At 58.1% G+C, this 19,095-nt stretch overlaps 1 protein-coding gene and 2 non-coding genes across 30 annotated transcripts in view; all 3 read left to right on the forward strand.

Annotated features, from left to right (window-relative positions):
• Positions 1-18,951, forward strand: part of PRRC2B (proline rich coiled-coil 2B) — an 87,276-nt gene extending 68,325 nt beyond the window's left edge. For 11 of the 28 annotated variants that reach the window (XM_049711382.1, XM_049711393.1, XM_049711380.1 and 8 more), the window contains 16 exons: positions 68-264; positions 822-967; positions 1,561-1,702; positions 3,233-3,318; positions 3,666-3,854; positions 4,002-4,199; positions 4,617-4,703; positions 5,398-5,502; positions 5,657-5,849; positions 6,637-6,734; positions 7,677-7,804; positions 8,278-8,518; positions 11,655-11,834; positions 12,418-12,509; positions 15,052-15,133; positions 16,374-18,951. In XM_049711382.1, the coding sequence (XP_049567339.1) occupies positions 68-264; positions 822-967; positions 1,561-1,702; positions 3,233-3,318; positions 3,666-3,854; positions 4,002-4,199; positions 4,617-4,703; positions 5,398-5,502; positions 5,657-5,849; positions 6,637-6,734; positions 7,677-7,804; positions 8,278-8,518; positions 11,655-11,834; positions 12,418-12,509; positions 15,052-15,133; positions 16,374-16,508 (2,299 nt within the window). In that variant the 3' untranslated portion in view covers positions 16,509-18,951. Of the gene's footprint in view, positions 1-67; positions 265-821; positions 968-1,560; positions 1,703-3,232; positions 3,319-3,665; positions 3,855-4,001; positions 4,200-4,616; positions 4,704-5,397; positions 5,503-5,656; positions 5,850-6,636; positions 6,735-7,033; positions 7,095-7,676; positions 7,805-8,277; positions 8,519-11,654; positions 11,835-12,417; positions 12,510-13,137 lie in introns of those variants that run through there. The other 17 variants (XM_049711386.1, XM_049711400.1, XM_049711389.1 and 14 more) reach the window with 14 other exon arrangements.
• On the forward strand, positions 6,323-6,408 carry LOC117201117 (small nucleolar RNA SNORD62). The gene has a single exon (XR_004483073.1). It is a non-coding gene; the product is annotated as a small nucleolar RNA SNORD62 (small nucleolar RNA).
• On the forward strand, positions 10,959-11,044 carry LOC117201118 (small nucleolar RNA SNORD62). The gene has a single exon (XR_004483074.1). It is a non-coding gene; the product is annotated as a small nucleolar RNA SNORD62 (small nucleolar RNA).
• Positions 18,952-19,095: the final 144 nt, after the last annotated feature.

The following is a 19,095-nucleotide window of genomic DNA, read 5'->3' on the forward strand; positions in this document are numbered from 1 at the left end:
TTTCCTTCTCTCTCCTTCCCCAGCCTCTGGTCACTTCTGAGCTAACGAGACCCTCCTTCCTTTGTAGGTCCCCGGATGACACCTTGCCTGGAGGTCTCGGCTGCAGCAGTGGGAGCGGCCACTACACGCTGGAGCGGGCAGCCCATGCCACCTCTGACATCCCTGAAGCCTCCTGTGAGAGGGCAGAGAAGGAGGCCCAGCTTGCTGCCCAGAGGGCAGGCGAACAGGGAGAGACCATGAAACCGTTTGACCTGAACTATGGAAGTGAGTGTCACCTCACATCTTCAGGGGAAGAAGAATCCGGGCCACATGGGGAGCCGTGGCCGCCTCTGTGGGTTGCCGGGTTTGCCCTTTCACTGAATATCTTAGCTTCTGGGCACGTACTGGGTTAAGAGCAAAACAGAAAGGATTCCTGCCTTCATGTCGCTCACAACCTTGCTGAACCCCCGTAACAGCCCTGCAGTGTCCCAGTTTTAAAGATGGGGAAGCTGAGGCCCAGAGAAGTTGAGTGGTTTGTGCAAGGTCACACAGCTGGTTAGGAGCGGAGCTGGGACTTAAGTATGTCTGTCTCCGAAGACTGTTTTCTTAACCGTAGCCTCTTTGATTTGAGGTAACACTGTGTTAAAGAGGCCGTGAGAAGGGTGTAGAAATCATAGCTGGGTTTCCTAGACCCTGGTGAATATGCTGAGGCCCAAGCCAGCTAAGAGCCTGGCCTCTGAGCTGAGCCGGTCCTTAGAGATCAGGTATCTGTAGGGTTGGGTTATTCTTGGCTCCCAGTAAATGGAACCACTCACTGTCTTTCCTTGTGAATCTTGGTTCAGATGCCGGCGTTGAAAACTGCGGATCCAGCCCCGGAGAGGAGGGTGAGGTGGGCTCTGTGGTGGGGGAAGGCTTCATCGAAGTCCTGACCAAGAAGCAGCGCCGTGTGCTGGAGGAAGAGAGGAGAAGGAAGGAGCCAGCCGTGCAGGTCAGGGCGCGAGGCGTGGGCGGGGCCGGGGCGGATGGGGCTTCTGAATCAGGCCCAAGACAGGAGAGGAAGAAGGCATGTTTATTAAACACGCACTGCCTTCCAGGGCCCGCTATCCCCGTGGCTCCACGGCAGCAGATGGTGTTAACCCTACTGTCCGAGAGGGGGACTGGTCCGGGGTGACACCCGCCGAAACAGGGCCGAGCAGGACGCAGGCCTCCATCAGCCCCGAAGTCCATCCTCCTTCCACTGTGCTCCGGCCTGAGTGGGACGAGACTCATCACCCTGGGAGTCACGAGGGTTGGCGACTCTGTACTCGAAACGGAGTCGGGGCCGAGCACTGCTCACTTGCCCCGCAGTCCCAGGTCACAGCCCACCGGTCGCTTCCGGGGGCGGTTTGGTTGGCACTGCAGTTCCCACGTGGTTGAGTCTTGGCTGACGCTGAGGTCTGGCTGTAGCGCCGCTGGCTGTAGCGTCACTGGAGCAGTTTCCGGGGGTGTGGTTCTGGTGCCTGGGATAGTCTTCCTGGGGAGAGCTTGTTATCCTTCACGTCTGAGGTCGAGGCTGGACCGCATCACCTTTCTTCTCCTTAGGTACCTGTCAAAGGCCGAAATCTTTCCTCTCGTATTCCTCCTCGGTTTGCGAAAAAGCAGAACCACCTGTGCCTGGAGCAAGGTGATGGAGCTGTGCCTGGCAGTAGCCTGGGTACCGAGATCTGGGAGAGCAGCGGCCAGGGTAAGAGCCCGGGGTCTGGGCCCAGCCGCTTGGCCCACGGCCGCCTCACAGGCTCAGGGCCTCTTATTAGGGAGCATCCTGCTTTGGGGCCGTGAACGCAGACGGAGCATTACCTGTTTCCTGGCTTCCTCTGCTGAGTCAGGGTGTTGGATGCCATCTTAGCACCACGTGCTGCTGCAGCCTCTGAACGGATGTCAGATTTTCCCTGCCTGAGATTTGGTGGAGAGGAGAGCATTCCATATCCAGTGATGGGAAAGGATGGCCCCCACCCCCGCCCAGCTGAGGTCGCTCGGGGAGTTGGCTTGACTCTGCCCACACCAATTATCCTTCCTTCTTCCCTTGAGGAAGAGCAGCAGACGACTGCTCAGAACAGGAGTCCAGAAGCTTTCCTGTCTGTGCTGTGTGCTCTTTCCTCAGCAGAAGGAAGTTTCTGTCAGCTCCTCCCCAAATGCTGTCTTAGGTTTGAAACCAGACTAAGGTGGCCTTTACCTTTTAGAAAATTTGTTTCCCTGAAAAAATTTCTTACCCAGTGCTATTTCTCTGGTAATTTTTCATTTTATAATACAAAACCATTTTAATTGAGCAGATCCTTCTTGAACGCCTGCTTTCGGCAGGGCCCTGCAGGGTGTATAGGGGGAGCTCGGAGAAATCATCCATTTGCAGCTCTTTTATTCCAAGCAGCCGAGGCTTCCAGAGTGAAGTGACAACCTCAGAGCCATGTGACAAACACCCAGGAGCCTAGGTTCTGGGCCTGGTTCTTTCAGTTTTACCTCATGGCCTGTCTTCACGTTCCTGGTTAAAAGCTTGCTTCCAGCACAGTGCAGAATAACAGGGAAATAGGCAACTCTGACTGAAAGTACGATAATTTTTAATAAAATCTTGATCGGTCAGTTTGGTTGTGAGAGTGGTGGGTGTCATGGTATAAATGTCCAAAGGTACTTACCCGCCGTGTTGCTCAAGCAGAGTGGGCTAACTCCGGAGTCACGCTCTCCCTCCAGGATTCTGCAGCATCTCATTGGTTGCTCGGACCAGGGGTCTGTGGGTGACTTCAGAGGACCCCTGGATCTTAAGAAGAGCATGTGAGATTTCATATGCACACACAGGGTCCATGGCTTTTGTTGGGTTCTCAGGGTGGTCTGTGAGCTAACAGAAGTTGAGTAACATCAGCTTCAATTTTTCAGAGACTTGTAGAGGCGCCAACGTGTAGAAATAAGTGGTTTATGGCAGAAAGCTTCACTGCAGCAGAGGTAGTGATAGAGCGTTCTAACTGGTGTGAGTGAAAAGTTGCTGGTGTGTTTGGTAGGGCACATTGTCAGTGAAATCACAGGAAGCACGTTTACCGAGATCCGCCTGAGGATGCTGGGAAGTCGGGTGAAGGTATCAGACCAGCTCCTCTTTCGCTAATGGGTCGATTGCGGTGGGAGCGGGGGCGGCTCAGAGACTTGGGTTTGTGTGAGCGGCGCCTGTGCTTGTATTTCTGGCTTGGTTGTTCCTCTTCGACGTCCTGACTCTCTGTCTCTTCCTCCCTAGCAGCCCTCCCCATTCAGGCCTCGACCGGCGACTCCTGGGCCAAAGCCGCCACTGCCTTTGCCGGCACCGAGCCCGGCTCTGCCGAGGTGAGTGGCCGCCGGGCGCCGGGCGTGTGCTCACGTCCGCCGCCGTCCCAGAGGCCCGCCCGTGCTCTCCCTGGCCGGGCAGTGAGCCTGGCTCGTCACTGGTCTGCAGTCTTGCTTTCGGATCTGCGGGAGGGGCCTGTGTGGGAGGGAGGAGGAGCAGAGATGGCCAGGGAGCGGCACCCACCCTGGGTAGGCGGCGTGAGGGCCTCTCCTCGGCATCTGGCGGCGGTCACACGCGCAGTGGGTTTGTGGTCTCCGTCCAGGGCCCACGCGTACCTGTGATCGTGGGCTCGGGCCGGGAGACGTGTCGAGCGGCCTGGGCTCTGACCCTCCTGTGTCCTGCACAGCAGGGCTTTAAGAGCAGCCAGGGAGACAGTGGCGTTGACCTGAGCGCCGAGTCTCGGGAGTCCTCAGCGACCTCCTCGCAGCGCAGCTCCCCGTACGGCACTCTGAAACCCGAGGAGGCGAGCGGGCCTGGCCTGGAGCCCAAGGCCGATGGCCACAAGGAGCAGACTCAGAAGCAGTCGGAGCCGAAGGTAACCTGGGAGTCTGGCTCTCAGGGGCCGGGCTGGGCGGAAGGGCTGGTATCTTTTGTCTTCTTCCCCGACTCCTGGTCCCTTGGAAGCTGGAGATCAGGGTCATTTCCAGGCTGTGCGTCTCAGCTTCTCTGCTTTTCCATCAAGGATTCCGAACAAGGCTCAGGACAGAGCAAGGAGCACAGACCAGGCCCCATCGGCAATGAGCGGTCTCTGAAAAACAGAAAGGGCTCCGAGGGGGCTGAGCGGCTGCAAGGGGCTGTGGTCCCCCCTGTCAATGGGGTGGAGATTCACGTGGACTCTGTGCTGCCAGTGCCCCCCATTGAATTTGGAGTCAATCCAAAGGTGAGGCTTTGATTTGTTTTCTTCTACCTGTGCCCCCACTGCCGCCCCGCACCTTTGGTGCTTGGAGAGGAAGGGGGGAGCTTAGGGTGGGCTCCTAGAAGGAGCGGGGACATGGGCGCTGGCAGTGCTCCAGGGGAGCGTGGCGGGTGGCTTTGCAGGTGAAGAGGTGCTGTGAGCTACGTTCTCCGTCTCCCTGGGACACCAGGCAGGTTCTCAGGCCGAGCAGGGAGCCGGGCAGAGAGAAGGGGGCGGCCTCCTTTCTAGGGCCTTCGGGAAACATCTGGCCCTCTTGGTCATGTGGTGAACGCTGCTCAGTGGGTGTTTGAGTTGCTGAGACTGTGGATCACAATAACGTGGGTCTCTGACAGAAGGTGAGCCACAGTGATTTCTGTGGGCTTTGTTCCCTTTTTTTTCCAGGACTCTGATTTCAGCTTGCAGCCCGGTTCTGCCTCTGGTCCCGCGGGGAATCCAGTTGTCAAACTTCAGGACGCGTTGGCCAGTAACGTAAGTCTGTGCTTCCACCTCCAGCTCTGTCGTCCCCGTGCCAGCAGGCCCTGGGCAAAAAGAGCCTCGTGAGGTGTTCCGAAACCAGAGGGGGCGAACCAGCCACGGCTCTGGGGTTGGGCGGACGTGGTTTGAGTCCTGATGCTGTCTCTAGCTAAGTTACACGTCCTTGAGCAAGTTGTTCCACGCTCTGGTTTTGTGAACTTAAAATGGGAGAATGTAACTCCTAAGGTCTGGTTTATCTGGCACTTTGTGATTTAAAACCTCCCAGGTTCTGTGGTCGCACATGTTTGAGAATGCTGCACTAAACAGGTTTCTTTACTCTGAGGTTTCTCAGAATCCCCGTATCGTGCTGGTGGGCGCTGGGCACTGCAGGAGGAGGGCCTAGCAGTTGCATTTCCGAACATGTGTTACCAGGACCTCTTTTTCACAGTTTTTGGGGAGGGGGCTGAGACAGGACCTGGTATCTCCATGCCACGTATTGGTGCCTGCGTACTGGCAGTTGGCGGCCCTGCTGGAGGGCTCGGGGTGCGGGGATGAGGGAGGCTCTCCACGGCCTTCTTTCGAGAGAGTCGGTGGAGGCAGCCATTTGGAGGGGTCTCGCGTGCACACGACCAAAATGGAAGGCGCGTTTGGACACGTCGTCTCGCTTTCTCTGGGCCCGTCAGTGTCCTGTGGTCTCCTTCCCCTTCAGGCTGGGTTGGCACAGAGTATTCCCATCCTCCGGCGCGATCATCACATCCAGAGGGCCATCGGCCTCTCCCAGATGTCCTTCCCCACCGCTGACCTCACTCTGAAGGTAACACTGGCCCCGAGCAAGGCGGGGCCACCGGTGCCTTGGCTTGTGAAGGGGCAGGAGCGGGTGGCCCCGCCCACCTCCCCGGGCTTAACTTGTGCTGTCCGCTGCCTCCCGGACGGTAATTTTCGTCTCCCCCACCTCCTTGCTTCTGAAGATGGAGTCTGCGCGCAAGGCTTGGGAGAACTCACCCAGTTTGCCGGAGCAGAGCTCTCCAGGAGGCACTGGCTCGGGCCTGCAGCCTCCATCCTCCGGGGGAGCCTCCAGCGGGGTCACCTACAGCTCCTTCGGTGGGGTCTCCATGCCCCCCATGCCCGTGGCCTCGGTCGCACCTTCTGCGTCTCTTCCAGGTATCTCCCCCGCGCGCCAGCTCAGGGAGCCTTCTCCATTCACTCGAGAGAAAGGCTGGATTCTCAGCCCTGAGTACCACCCCCGCCTTGACTTAAGGAGTGTGTAGAGGGGGGCGTGTTCTAGGCTGGGGGTCGTAGCTTCCCACGTGCTCAGGTCACCTGCCTCCTGGGCTGGGAAGCAGGACTGTGCGACTTTGGTGAGGCTCTTCCATCTCCTGCAGAGGGGACTGATCAGAGACTTGGCTTTGGGTCAGACCGTGCCGCATGAGCAGCTCTCTGAGCTGTGCCCCCTCCTCCGCGACATCACACAGGGTGACGGTGGCCCTGGGTGGGGTCGCCACGCCAGTGAGACGAGCTCACGTCTGGGAAGTGCTTTGTATCAGCTGAGCCCAGTTTTATCCTGTCACCATCCTTATCACTATGTTGGTGCCCCAAGGGAGCCTGTGGGGGTTTTGAGGGCCTGGCTGCCAAAGTCTCAGTGATGTAATTCCAATAGATCCTTCTGACCCTCCACTGTGGACTCAATAGCAGGGAGATGAAGAGGAAGGCGACTGAGAGACCCAGGCAGCCTTCCTTTATAACGAACCCCCCTGGCCCCTGTGTGCGGGGCCGTGGGTGAATGGGTGAGGTGGGAAAGGCAGGCTGCAGCCAGCCCCTCTTCCTGGGCCCTGGGCCACGCAGGAGCACAGGGTCAGCAGTGCACACACTCCCTCCTCCCACTGATTCCCAGCACCTTCTGGAACAGTGAGACTTGATCCTGTTTCACCCCCTCGGATTCTGTTTCCAGGCAACCACCTGCCACCTCTCTACCTGGATGGCCATGTGTTTGCAAGTCAGCCCCGGTTGGTTCCTCAGACGATACCTCAGCAGCAGAGTTACCAACAGGTGATGACAGCGAGCCAGGTGGCCCCGCGCGGGGGTGGGGGAAGGGGTGCAGCACACGGTGTAGTTACCTACCTTCTTCATTTATTTGTTCGTGGTGTGTCTCATTTTTTGTGCCCCTCGCGTTAACGCTCAGTACCTGGCACGTATGGCAGCCAGTCAGTATTTACTGGATGAGTACATGAGAGACGAGGAGGAGGATGGAGCTGAGTGCTCCAGACTCTGCTTAGCTTTCCCTTCTCGAAGCGCTTCTGTGCCCTAGCTGGGGAATTCACTGAAACGGAATTCTCTTTGGTGATCAGGTATCCTTCTGATGAAGAGAAGAAAGGCCTAGACTCCCAGGCATGGATGCGTTAGAAAGAGGTAGTTGTAGAAGCGAGCAGGTGTTTGTTTTTACGCAGAATTGGCACACTTTCTGTGCCGCGAGGGGGTGCTTTTTGGAAGTCTTCCTCCTGAAGCTGGTGCTGGGCCTTCCTAATCGTCCTGCAGCCCCACCGACCCGTGTGCCCGCACAGACCAGGATGAAGTGCTGTTTTGGGGACGGAGGACTTGGCCTGTCCTGATCTCTGTTCATAGCATATTCTTAAGTATTACGTTGTTTGGTTTTGCAAGACCTCGCTCTTCGCATAACTGGATCATACTGCACGTGTTTTTCTTCTTCACGCACATTTTCCATCCACCGTTGCGTTTCTGAAACCCACCTCTGTTGATACGTGTAGCCAGTGTTTCCACCACTGTACAGAATCCAGTATAGGGATGTGCCCTGCTTTGGGATTGCTGCCAGTTTTCTGCTTTCTCCCAAGAGTGAAGGAAGCACAGGCAGGACATGAGTTTGCATCGTGGGCGGTGTTGGCTGCCCGTGGAGAAGGGCAGGCGGGGGTGGGAGGCGGGGGTGAGCGTCAGCCTGGAGGGCAGCGCGATGATGGCCTGGCCCGCCGTCCACAGGCTGCCGCTGCCCAGCAGATCCCGATTTCCCTTCACACATCTCTGCAAGCTCAAGCCCAGCTCGGGCTGAGGGGCGGGCTCCCCGTCTCCCAGTCTCAGGAGATCTTCAGCTCCTTACAGCCCTTCAGGTGAGACGCCAGGACTTGGGGGCTGGCAGCTCGCAACAGGGCTTTCTGCCTACCCGGCCTGTGGGCCTTTTCCCTTTGCCGGCTGCTGCTCTGCGCTGCCCCGCTTGGGGGCGGGTGTGGGCGGGGTGTGGCCCGGCCTTGCCCTTGCTCTCTGTGTCCTCCGGCCCCCTCCTTGCTCTCCCGCCTCGCCGTACCTTGCCGCCTCTGGCCCACTCTTTCAGTGTCTCCTGTTCTGTGCTGTTCAATCCAGTGATGCTCAAACCGTGGGCCCGAGACCAGCAGCACCGTCTAGGAGCTTGTTTAAGTGCAAGTTCTCAGGGCCCATCCCAGACCTTCTGAGTCAGAATCCCTGGGGGTGAGCCGACAGCCTGTGTTGGAGCGATGAGCCCTGCGGGGATTCTGAGGCGTGCCCACACGTGAAATCAGCTGGTGCAGTCGTGCACCTGCCCCGACCGTCTGTCTGGCTTTTGCAGATCTCAGGTGTATATGCACCCCAGCCTGTCACCGCCCAGCACCATGATCCTCTCCGGAGGCACAGCCTTGAAGCCCCCCTACTCGGCGTTCCCAGGCATGCAGCCCTTAGAGATGGTGAAGCCCCAGTCCGGCTCGCCCTACCAGCCCATGAGTGGAAACCAAGCCCTGGTCTACGAGGGCCAGCTCGGCCCGGCCGCCGGGCTCGGCGCCTCCCAGATGTTGGACTCCCAGCTCCCGCAGGTCAGGAATTCACTCACTCCCACCTCAGAACACAAGGTCTCTTTTCTTTTTTTTATTTTTTTCTTAATTTTATTTATTTATTTATTTTTGGCTGTGTTGGGTCCTAATTGCTGCGCGTGGTCTTTCTTTAGTTGCGATGAGCAGGGGCTACTCTTGGTTGCAGTGTGCGGGCTTCTCATTGTGGTGGCTTCTCTTGCTGCGGAGCACAGGCTCTAGGTGCGTGGGCTTCAGTAGTTGGGGCACGCGGGCTCTAGAGCACAGGCTCAGTAGCCGTGGCACACGGGCTTAGTTGCTCCGCGACATGTGGGCTCCTCCCAGACCAGGGCTCAAACCTGTGTCCCCTGCATTGGCAGGCGGATTCTTAAGCACTGCGCCACCAGGGAAGCCCTAGGTCTCTTTTCTTCACGATCATTTCCCCTTGTATCTGCCTCGTGATGCCCACTGACTTACATGCTGCTTGTAGCCACTGCCACTAGTCCTTGGGCTGCCAGACCAGGGCCAGCTGCTCCGCCTCCTGTGAGCAGTCCCGAGACTGGGCTTTCCCCGAGAGCGAGGGCGCCGCTTCTCCTGCAGCCTCTCTGCCCTCCTGCTGTGGCCGTGGGGGTGGCTGCGTGTCTCCTCTGCGTGCACACGCGTGCTTCGAGGCCACTCTCCCTGCCTGCCCCTCACACCCTGGCTTTGGAGCCCACCCCGTAGACTGTACCCCCGCTGGCCCCCGTGTGCCACGGGCACCACGTTGCTGAGTCCGTGTCCGGTCCCACATCCTCCTCCCCCCGACCTGTGGGTGCATTAGACGGTTCTGAGGGTCACTCCCCTCCTTTGGCCCGTGGCTCAGTCTCCAGCACGTCTCCCGTTGTAGTTCTCAGGGGTTTTGGTGTCTCTGTAGGTGACCCCTCACCCCCAGGTCTCTGCCCCCAGTTCCACGGCCTCACCACCAGTGCCTGCTTGCCTCCGGTCTGGACTGGTCACTGCCAGTCGCTGTACCTCTCCCGTGGTCTCGGGCCGAAGGGTCCTACCTGCTCACCACCTCTGACTTTTCTCACTCCCTCCATCTAGTGACCCACGTCCAGCCACCTTTTAATTCTCCCTCCCCCATCCCTGCCCCCCGCCCCCTTCAGCAGAACCGCAGACAACTTCCTAGTCTTTTTTGGTTTTTTGACCGCGCCGCGGCACGCAGGATCTTAGTTCCCCAACCAGGGATCGAACCCGTGCCCCCTGCAGTGGAAGCGTGGAGTCCTAACCGCTGGACCGCCAGGGGAGTCCCCCTCTCCTTGTCATTTGCACTCAGCTCCGCCCCGCCCCTCCCTCCCTGTGCTCACCTGGGTTAAACCCTGGCCCGCCTCTGCCCGGCTTCCTGCGGCTGGCGGGAAACGGACCCTGTCAGACTGGATTCAGGTTAAATACAGCCGCCCTCTGGAAAGCCAACGTTTGGGCACCTCCCCACCCTCCTCATTGCCTTCTCCCCCACCGTGATTTTGCATCCTGTGTCGTCAAAGAAATGAGTTGTAACGAGGAAAAGAGAACATCTGCAAGCTCCCAGCGCCACGTCTCCGAGCCTGCGAGGGGCCCTGGGGTGAGAGCGGGCAGCCCATCCTCTCCACCCGCCTGGGAGCTGCTCCAGCTAGCGTCTTCTTCCCGCCATCAGCACGTAGAGGTGCTGCAGTGCTGCCGTCCGGCTGTGAGGGTCCTTCCGCCACATCCCCAGGCAGCCCAGCCTTTCCTCGTTTTTTAAGAAACAGAACGCTTCTTTAGGGACACCGGCAGATTCCACGTTCCTGAACCTGGCGGTTCTTCACCCTCCTCCTACTGACCCATCAGTAGCATTTGACCCAGTGGTCACTCCTTCCCCCGAACCACACTCTCTGGGTTCCGAGGACACTGCTCCTGGCTTTCCTTCCACCTCCCTGAGGCCTCTTCCCGGTCTCCTTTGCTGTTTCCCCGTTGCCTCCCCGGGCAGTAACTCGCTGTGCCTTCTGGGCGCCATCCTCGGGCCTCTTTCTAGACCTGTGGCTCTAAGCCTGACCCAAATCCAACGCTTCCTGGTTCTCCCGAATTTCTGTCTCCTGGACCTGAACTCAGACCCAGTGGGCTGCCCGTCATCTCTGCTCAGGTCCGGCATGGGGCATCCCTGGATCCCTGCTTCTGCCACGCCCCCGCTGATTCGTCACATCCCGGCAGCCCTACCTTTGAAAAGTATTCAGAGTCTGGCCCTTTCTCTTCCCCTCCACCCCACCCCCCACCCCCCACCCCTGCGCCCAGCTGCTGCTCTCGGCTGCCAGTTTGTTCTCAGCACAGCAGCCAGGGCGCCTCTTTAAGACTCACATCGGCTCACACCGCGCCCCATGCCAGCGCTCCAGAAACGCTGAGCCACCCCTACCTTCTTCCCGCACCCAGCTGTGCGCAAGGAGGGGCCCGGGCCTTGAGGTCCGGCTGCCCCACGTCTCAGTGATGCCATTCCAATAGGTCCTTCCGACCCTCCACTGTGGACTCAGTAGCAGGGAGATGAAGAGGAAGGTGACCGAGAGACCACAGTTGGCCGGCCCGCCCGCCCCGTCCCGAGGGTATCCTGGCCCACCTCCTTCCCTTCTCGCACCTCGTTCTGGACTTCAGGAGAACAGGCTTAAGAAGGCTCCAAGACTGCAGGAACCCTAAACCCCAGACCCCAGTTGTTTTCTGTCACCTTCGGAGGCAGAGCATGAAGTAGTCTTGCCTTTTTGTGCTGCGAAAAGGGGCACAAGGATACCCCTCCTGTGTAGCTCCCATCTTTGGGGACTCGCTTGGGCACTGCTTCCTGAGAAGGCTTCTAGACCTTCCTGACCTTTCTCCCCGCCCCCCGCCCCCCAACACGCACACGGGGTTTGCCGCCCGCCTTCCGCACTTGACACCCGTAGCTGTCCTGCTTATTTTCTAGCCGTCCGAGTTCTTTTCTCACCAGCTAAGGCTTGCCCCCTACCACTGAGAGTATGCAGTTTAGGGTGATCTCTGCTGTGTTCTATCCAGAATCTGTCCTACTGTGGGAAGGCCTTGCTTCCTTTCATCTGCAATGAGAACGTGAGGTGGGATGCGCGGTTGCTCTTGGACGCGTGTGTAAGTGGTGGTTTGTGGCCTCCTCCCCCTGACTATCCCTGTTGTCCAGCAGCTGACGATGCCGCTGCCTGGCTCCCAGCTGCCCCTGCCTCGGTACGGCTCTGGGCAGCAGCCCCTGCTCCTGCCGCAGTCCATCCAGCTGTCACAGGGGCAGAGCCTCTCTGTTGGGGCCCCCCGAAGAATGCTCCCACCTGGCTCCCAGCCTTCGGTCCTTAACACCAGCAGAGAGGTGAGGATGACTCCGTCTTGCTGTGGCCCTGGGGTGGGGTGGGGCTCCCGTCTCGGAGACCCTTTCTGGCCAGTCAGGAACCACTGTTGCGGGGGCGAGTGCCGGCGGTCTGGGACGCAGGCTCCGGGCCTCGCCAGACCGCCGGTGGCCCACTCGTTGCCCAGTCCTCTCAGTCCCGTGGCAGGAAGCCCTGGTCACGTGTTACTAACAACGTGAACAGGCCTGCGTGAGCAGGGCAGGGAGGAAGGTGCTTGCGGCTGAGGTCTGGGGGGCCGAAGTCCTTGCCAGCTCCCGGGGTGCTGCAGCGGGTGGCCTCCGGGGCAGAGAGGGCCCGTTCACTGCGGCCGGTGCTCAGGGGTGGCGCACAGTCTGCCCTCCCAACCCGTGCCAAGGGAACAAACACACGTGGTCGCTCCTGCCTCCAGCCTGCACTGGAAGGCCAGGCGTGCACGCTCCTTGACGAGATGCCTCTCTGTCCTGAAGCCCTCGTGGCCCCCACTGGCTCTGCCCAGGGTGGTTGGTGGCGGGGGCAGCTGTCCCCAGGGCGTTCCAGTGACAGCCCATCACTTCCTGGTGTCTTTAGTCCTCTCAGATGGAGATGAAGGGCTTCCACTTTGCCGACAGTAAACAGAATGTTTCTTCAGGAGGCTCCATGCCATCACCGCAGACCTACAGGTAAAGAGACGCCCTGGGGGTCGGATGCTCACAGCTGAGCCCTCGCTGTGGAATCGCGGGCCCAGGGAGAGCAGCGCGAGGGCACTGAGGCTGGGTCGCCTTTGTCAGCCTGTGTGTCACCGTGAAGTTCCAGTGCTGGGACACAGGAGACTCAGGAACTCTGGGGCATGGCTTTGCTTTTAATCATCATCATAAAATGTTCTGGTATGGAAGAACTTTCTGGAAAGGCAGGGAAAGGAAAGGCTCATGTTATAATAGCGTCAGGACAGACCCTGGCTACTAACAGCTTTCTCACCAGATGTTTTTTTAAAGATTCACTGGCAGAGAGGGCAGATACCCTGGAAGTGGGGGGCGGGGGTTCCTCTCCTGGGGCCACATGTCCCTTGAATGGCCTTGTGACCCCACCAGGGCTTGCTGCTGCTGGGCTCGTATGGCGAGAGCTGTACCTTCTTTGCCTTCTCGGGATCTGTCTCCGCCTCCAGTAACTGTCCCGGGTCCCTCGGCTGGATTCAGAGGGGGGCTTTGTATCAGTCACGATGTTGAGTTACAGTTGACCCTTGAACAACGCAGGGGTTAGGGGCGCTGACCCTCCATGCAGTTGAAAATTCAAGTATAACTTTACGTTTAGCCCTTCGTGTCCACAGTTCCACATCCGAGGACTCGACCAACTGCAGATCGTGTAGTACGTGTTTACTGAAAACAATCCACGTGTAAGTGGACCCATGCAGTTCAAACCCGTGATGCTCAAGGGTCAGCAGGGCTTAGCGTGTTAGAAAGTCAGGGAGCGTCTGCTGCTGATGGCTCTCTCACCCGCGGAGAAGTGTGCAGCTGGGGAGGCAGCACACGGCGCTTGGCCCGAGGGTTGGCACAGTCGACTCTTGTTACGTGTGGGAGATTCCTGGAGATTCCTCCTGTCTGCACATGAGTAAAACAGGTGTGCGTGACCCGCAGTGCCCTGCGCGAGGCTGCCGGCGTGGCTGAGGGCAAGGTTGCCTGCACGGCCGCCCGCCCTGCCCCGTTGCGCTCAGAGTGTTGAGGCCGAGTCCTGCCCCGTGGTCATGTCAGTCCGTGCTCCAGCTGCATTTCCCGAGAGAGGGCTTTTTGTGAATTTCCCCCCGTGTCGTTACTTTCCTGTTCTTATTCCCACTCTCTTGGCTTGACTTACTTTTGTTTTGCTTTCCAACCATATTTTTCACATAGGCCAAAATAACAGACCTGTAAGAAAAATATACATGGACAGCAGCGCCAAACCATGGGTGTGATTTGGAAGGAAAAAGGAAGCTTCAAGCATAGAGAGAGGCTGTCGATCCCCTGCTGCCCCAGGCAGGTTTTAGCCTCCTCTGGCTGCAGAGCCTTCCTCAGAGGCAAATCCGGAAAGGGACGCTCACATAACAAGAGTCGCCTGTGTCCGTTCACTGTAGGAATGGCAGCAGCAGTTTTATTCTGTGGAGAATCTTTACAAAATATAAGCCTTACTTAGTAGCCTTTGTATTGCTGGTGTCTTAGTGGGGTGGGGGAATTGGTATATTTTTACAGTGCAGTGTTGCCTGACTTTTCTGGAAACAGGGCTTCTGAGGCATGCCCTGTCAGAAAGGCGTTCCCTGGTCAGCTACTCGGGGGGCGTGCATGCCCGAGAGGGCTTGCTGGGGAGTCGGGGTGCACCTCGGCACAGGGCCTGAGCGGCCCGTGGCCCCCGGGGGAAAGTCCTATAGAACTTCGCACACGTAACTACCTAACGATTTTGACCCCAGGATCTTTTTTCCACGTAGCGCCTGATTAACATCCCTGGGAGCTAGTTGTCTGGTCGGTGGAACACATTTAGAAAGATGTTCTCCATTTTTGTTATTTTGGTATCTCTCTTTACCACCCCTACCCTCCACCCCACAAGAGAAGACTGGAAAGATACTCAGCATAACTCACGCATCAGGTTTGTTCGTTTGTTCGTTCGGGTTTTTTTTTGGCTGCGCTGTGCGGCTCGCAGGTTCTTAGCTCCCCGACCAGGGATCGAACCTAGGCCCCCGCAGTGGAAGTGCCAAGACCTAACCTCTGGACCACTAGGAAATTCCCTTTTCTTTTTGAAGTCTAAACTCCTGTTGGAGTTTAAGTTCATTTTTGTTTCTTTTCTAATTTTTTTTTTTTTGCTGTGCCACACGGCTTGTGGGATCTTGGTTTCCCACCAGAGACTGAACCTGGGTCCACGGCAGTAAAAGCACCAAGTCGTACCCACTGGGCCGCCAGGGGATTCCCTCGTGTCAGGCTAATAGACCTTTTGTCTGGAGCGTCATGTCGGTCTAGACCCTCCAAACCTGAGAGACGGTTGGTGTCTGTCTGTCGTCCTGACCGGTCAGTGTCTGCCCGTGGTGGGGACCTGGCCTCTGCCCCTCAGGTGTGTCCCCATGAGCTGGGTTGGAGGTGCCAGGGCCCAGTGGCGACCCCCTCGCCCCCTGCGCTCTGGCTGTCTGGGTCTGTTTCCTCTGTTGGAGGCTTGACTCCGTTTCTGTGGTGACGCGTGTGTTCTCATCCCCTCCTTTGGTTTTTTCAGGCCTAGCTCTGCTAGCCCCAGTGGGAAGCCCTCTGGATCAGCAGTTAACATGGGCTCTGTGCAGGGACACTACGTTCAACAGGTAGAAGATGGCTTTCCAGACCCTCCAGCCCCGGACGCTTAGGCCCGTCTCCAAGTGCCAAAAGAGGAGGGACTGTCCAGCCGTTTGCGTGCTCCTCTTAGAGAGACGAGCCCTGGCGCTTAGAGCATGGCGTGGGAGCCGGGGAGCCCGAGCCCCCCCGGAGAAGGCACTTCTCCTCTTGGCGGGCGTCTGGGTCCTTCCTTGTCCGCAGAGAAGGGAGGGTGCGGGTTCCCCTGAGGAGGTGGTGCCGGAAGGTGGACTCTCCCTCCGCAGCCATTGGGCTGTGAAGGCGCTGGGACCCACTTAGCCCCGTGGGTCAGCTCTAGAAGCCGGGGTGTGCGTGCGCGTGCGTGCCTGGCGTGTGTGCCTGCGCGTGCTGGCCTCGTAAGTGCTGTGTCTCGTCCTCGTCTTGGCCGGGTGGGATCCAGACGGAATGACGTTTCCCCGTTTTATAACGAGACGGGTCTCTCGGCGTCTTGGCCTTCAGCGTGGTTCTCTTCGCTCCTCTCAAATGTGACCAGGCTCCAGAGCTCAGGCTCGTCAGGCGGGGGTGTTAGTAACAGCGCTCCTGGATGGTGGAGCTGGAAGCTCGATTGTTCATTTCGCATCTCCTAACGTGGTCCCCGAGGGTCGCTCTTTGAGTTGCTTGGACTGAGCTTCTAGAGCCTTCTTCAGAGCTCCCCCCACTGTATGAGGGGCCGAAGGCAGGCTGCTCACTCTGCGACACACCTCACTGTGCAGAGCTGCAGAGTGACGGGGCCCTGACCGCGGCTCTGGAGGTCAAACTAGGGGCTTGGGGAAAGGTTTCCACACCGTGGGAGTCGGGGAGGGTGGAAGATCTGGGAGACCAAGTTGGGCGAGAGGCCCTGCGCCCCCTCAGCACAGTCGGGAGCTCTGAGGGGCGTGGGGTGCACTGATCTGAAAAAGGTCCCTCCAGGCGGCCTTGGGTGTGCCGCCTGCAGAGGCCCCTGGGCAGTGCAGAATGCTTCCCGGAGGACCCGGGGTCCTCCCACGGCTCTGAATCACTGCGCTCAGCGCCCGTGGGAGGGACCAGAGCAGCCTCATGCCAGCGTCCTTCCCAGGCCAGTCACTTCTGAGTTTGGTCCTTCGACCGAAGGATGGGCTTCTTAGGGTGGCTTTCCTCTGACTCAGGAGCAGGAAGCGGGTGGTGGGACCGCGGATCCTGGCAGGTGTGTCTGCGTAAGGGTAACTTTCTTTGTCCCCATCCGTCTGTCCAAAGGCAAAACAACGAGTGGATGAAAAGCCCAGCCTGGGAACCGTGAAGCTGCAGGAGGCCCCCTCAGCCGCTTCCCAGCTGAAGCGAACTGGAGCGATCAAGCCCCGGGCGGTGAAGGTGGAGGAGAGCAAGGCCTGAAGATGCTGGGCCTGGCCTGCCCGGAAGGACTGCCGCCCCTCGACCTCGCTGCCACCGGACGCTGGGGAGTCTCCCAGGTGGATCCACCGTCCACCGACCTGGCCCGGACTGCGAGATCTCCCTGCTCTCCTCCACTCCTGAAAGCTCCGTTGTCCAACCAGCTTGCACCCGTGGATCTGTGGCATTGACCTGCTTGGCTTTAACACGAAAAAAACAAAAAAGCAAATGACTCCATTCCCGCCTCCTTTGCGCCACGACCGTGGAGTGACCGAGCCGTTGTGCCGTGCAGATTAACCCCGCCCTCCCCTCCTCATCCTGCTTCTGGCGGCCAAGGCGCCCTCCACCGAGCTTCCTTCCCTCCCCGCTTTCCGTCCCCGGGCACAGTGGTCTGGCAGCAGGGCCGTTTTAGTTGAGGCTTTTTGTTCTAAAAAGCAGCTAAAGGTTTTTACAAAAGAGAAAGGAAAAGAGAAACACAAGCTTCGTCTGTAAGAGCTGGACTTTTATATGTTCTTTGCCATCCTCTCCCTGACCCCTCTTCTGTTGTGGTAGTTTCCTTTTAACCTCTCTCCTGTTTCATTTGATACATCACTGCTGTGATACCTTAAGAGGTGACGCGTAGGAACGTGCCCTCTCCTCTCCTGCTCTCTGTGTCTCGGTTGGTTAACCTTTGAGGTTACTTGCAAAAAGAAGTGGTGACTTAAGACACCGCTCCTGAGCTTGGGAAGCGGTGGTGGGAGGGAGGGGAGGGGGGATGGCGTTTTAGTCGGGAAGCCGCTGGCCTGGTGACCACAGCGACTTCATGGGCGGCCCGGCTCGGTGAAGTTGACGCCGTTTTTAGCATAAGAATTACACAGAATTTCTGTCTTGAACTCTTCAAAACTGGTGGGGACACTGACCGCTGGGCACCTGAGGTGAATCATGGAGATAGAAGGCCCTGGCATTTTCCAGTCTGGCCTGGACGGTGCGAACTGACAGCGCCAGCCCCCGTCAGTGTCTGCTTCTGGGACTCCAGCGCCCGCGGGGCCTGATGTTTTCCCACACGCTCCCTCCCCTCCGAGCTTCCCTCGTCCTTCCTGAGCTGTCCTTCCTGAGCTGCCTCCGTGTCTCTGGGTCCTCCTGTCCCTCCACCTCTCTCACAGCTCGTCACTGGAAGCCACGCACTTCCTCTGTGGTGACGGACGCGTGGACAGTTGTCACTAGAGACCGTGCACTTCATCCGCGTGGCCGTGAGCACATGGACGGGGGTTTGGTTGGGTCTACGACAGAGGCGTGAGCTCTGGGAGGCTGCTGGGAGGGCTTCCTTTTCTCCGCTCCCAGCAGCAGACCCAGGCTGTGGGGACAGAGAGGCCTGAGCTGGGCAGTGGGTCTCTTCAAGGACAGAGCAGTGTCCAAGGGGAGGATGGGTTGCAGGGCTGACGGTGACTCCCAGAACAGCCTGGGTAGCCTCGTAAGTCTGCAGAGCTGCCTTTGTCAGAGTCTGTGTGAGGCATTTTATGCTAGGCTTTTGTTTTTTAGATAAGAATTAGAAGGAAATCATCCCAAATTCTGTCGTTCCAAGGAAAGGCGAGGGGAAATTTGAAGTTTTGCTCACGCTCTTGGGAGTAACTAACGCGCCATCTACCTGCCGTTGCTGGCGGGTCCAGGGAAGACCTGCCTCGGAGAATGGGCAGTAGGCCATCGGGGGCGTGCCCCACAGAGTCCACCCGCAGTGTCGCCACAGGTGTGTGACAGTCACTCGGGCAGTGGCTCTAAGCTCTGTCCAGTGTGGAACACGGGGAAAGAAGCGCCTTAGGAACCGCCGAAGTCACTTGTTGCTCTTCAGTGCTTTAAGGAAGTGGGGGAGCAACAGCCTCCTGGCAGAGGGTGCAGGGCTCCTCCGGCGTCATCCGGGGAGGCCGGTTTTCCTGAAGGATGCTTCGCTGCTTGTTCGATAGTGTTCAGCACTCCCTCCTTGCCTCCACCCTCAGGCCTTACTTCTCACTAGCTTTTTTTTTTTTCTCCTTCATCCCCTGACTCTTTACTCGGAAGGCCCTTCTTGAAGGGCTGCCCACTGGCTCACCTGCTCTTGTCTCCCTTCCCCCGCGAGTGCCTAGCTGCCGTCCCTGCACCCAGCCGCCCTGACTGAGCTCCTCTCCGCTCCAGTCGCCCCTGCAGAGGCCACACACTCACTCTTAGAAACACGGCCAGACCCCTCACACCTAATTCCAGTGCACATTGTTTGTCAAAAGGAAAAAAGGCTTTCTCATTTTGAAATTGAACAGGACAGTCCTGGATGCTGTTACAAACTCTCAAGCTGTATGCTTCAGGTGAACCTGCCATCGGAGTGACGGTACTTCCTGTTTGAGAAAAAATAAAAACGAAAGGGTCACCTGTTATCCAGCCCTTTTCTCTACCCCTGTATTTCCCCACCCCCACCCCCCAATAAAAACAGAAAACACTAGAATTTATTTATATGTATTGATGTTGTAGGTCTAGGTGAAAAAAAGTAAATGTTTCACTGCTCTATTTATATATAATGTCTGAATTATTCTGTGCAGGAAAGGCCAGGAAATTGCATGTGAAGTTCAGTGCGTTTACCACCTTCGTG

The sequence above is a fragment of the Orcinus orca genome, chromosome 6 (genome assembly GCF_937001465.1).
Source record: "Orcinus orca chromosome 6, mOrcOrc1.1, whole genome shotgun sequence".
Classification (NCBI taxonomy): domain Eukaryota; kingdom Metazoa; phylum Chordata; class Mammalia; order Artiodactyla; family Delphinidae; genus Orcinus; species Orcinus orca.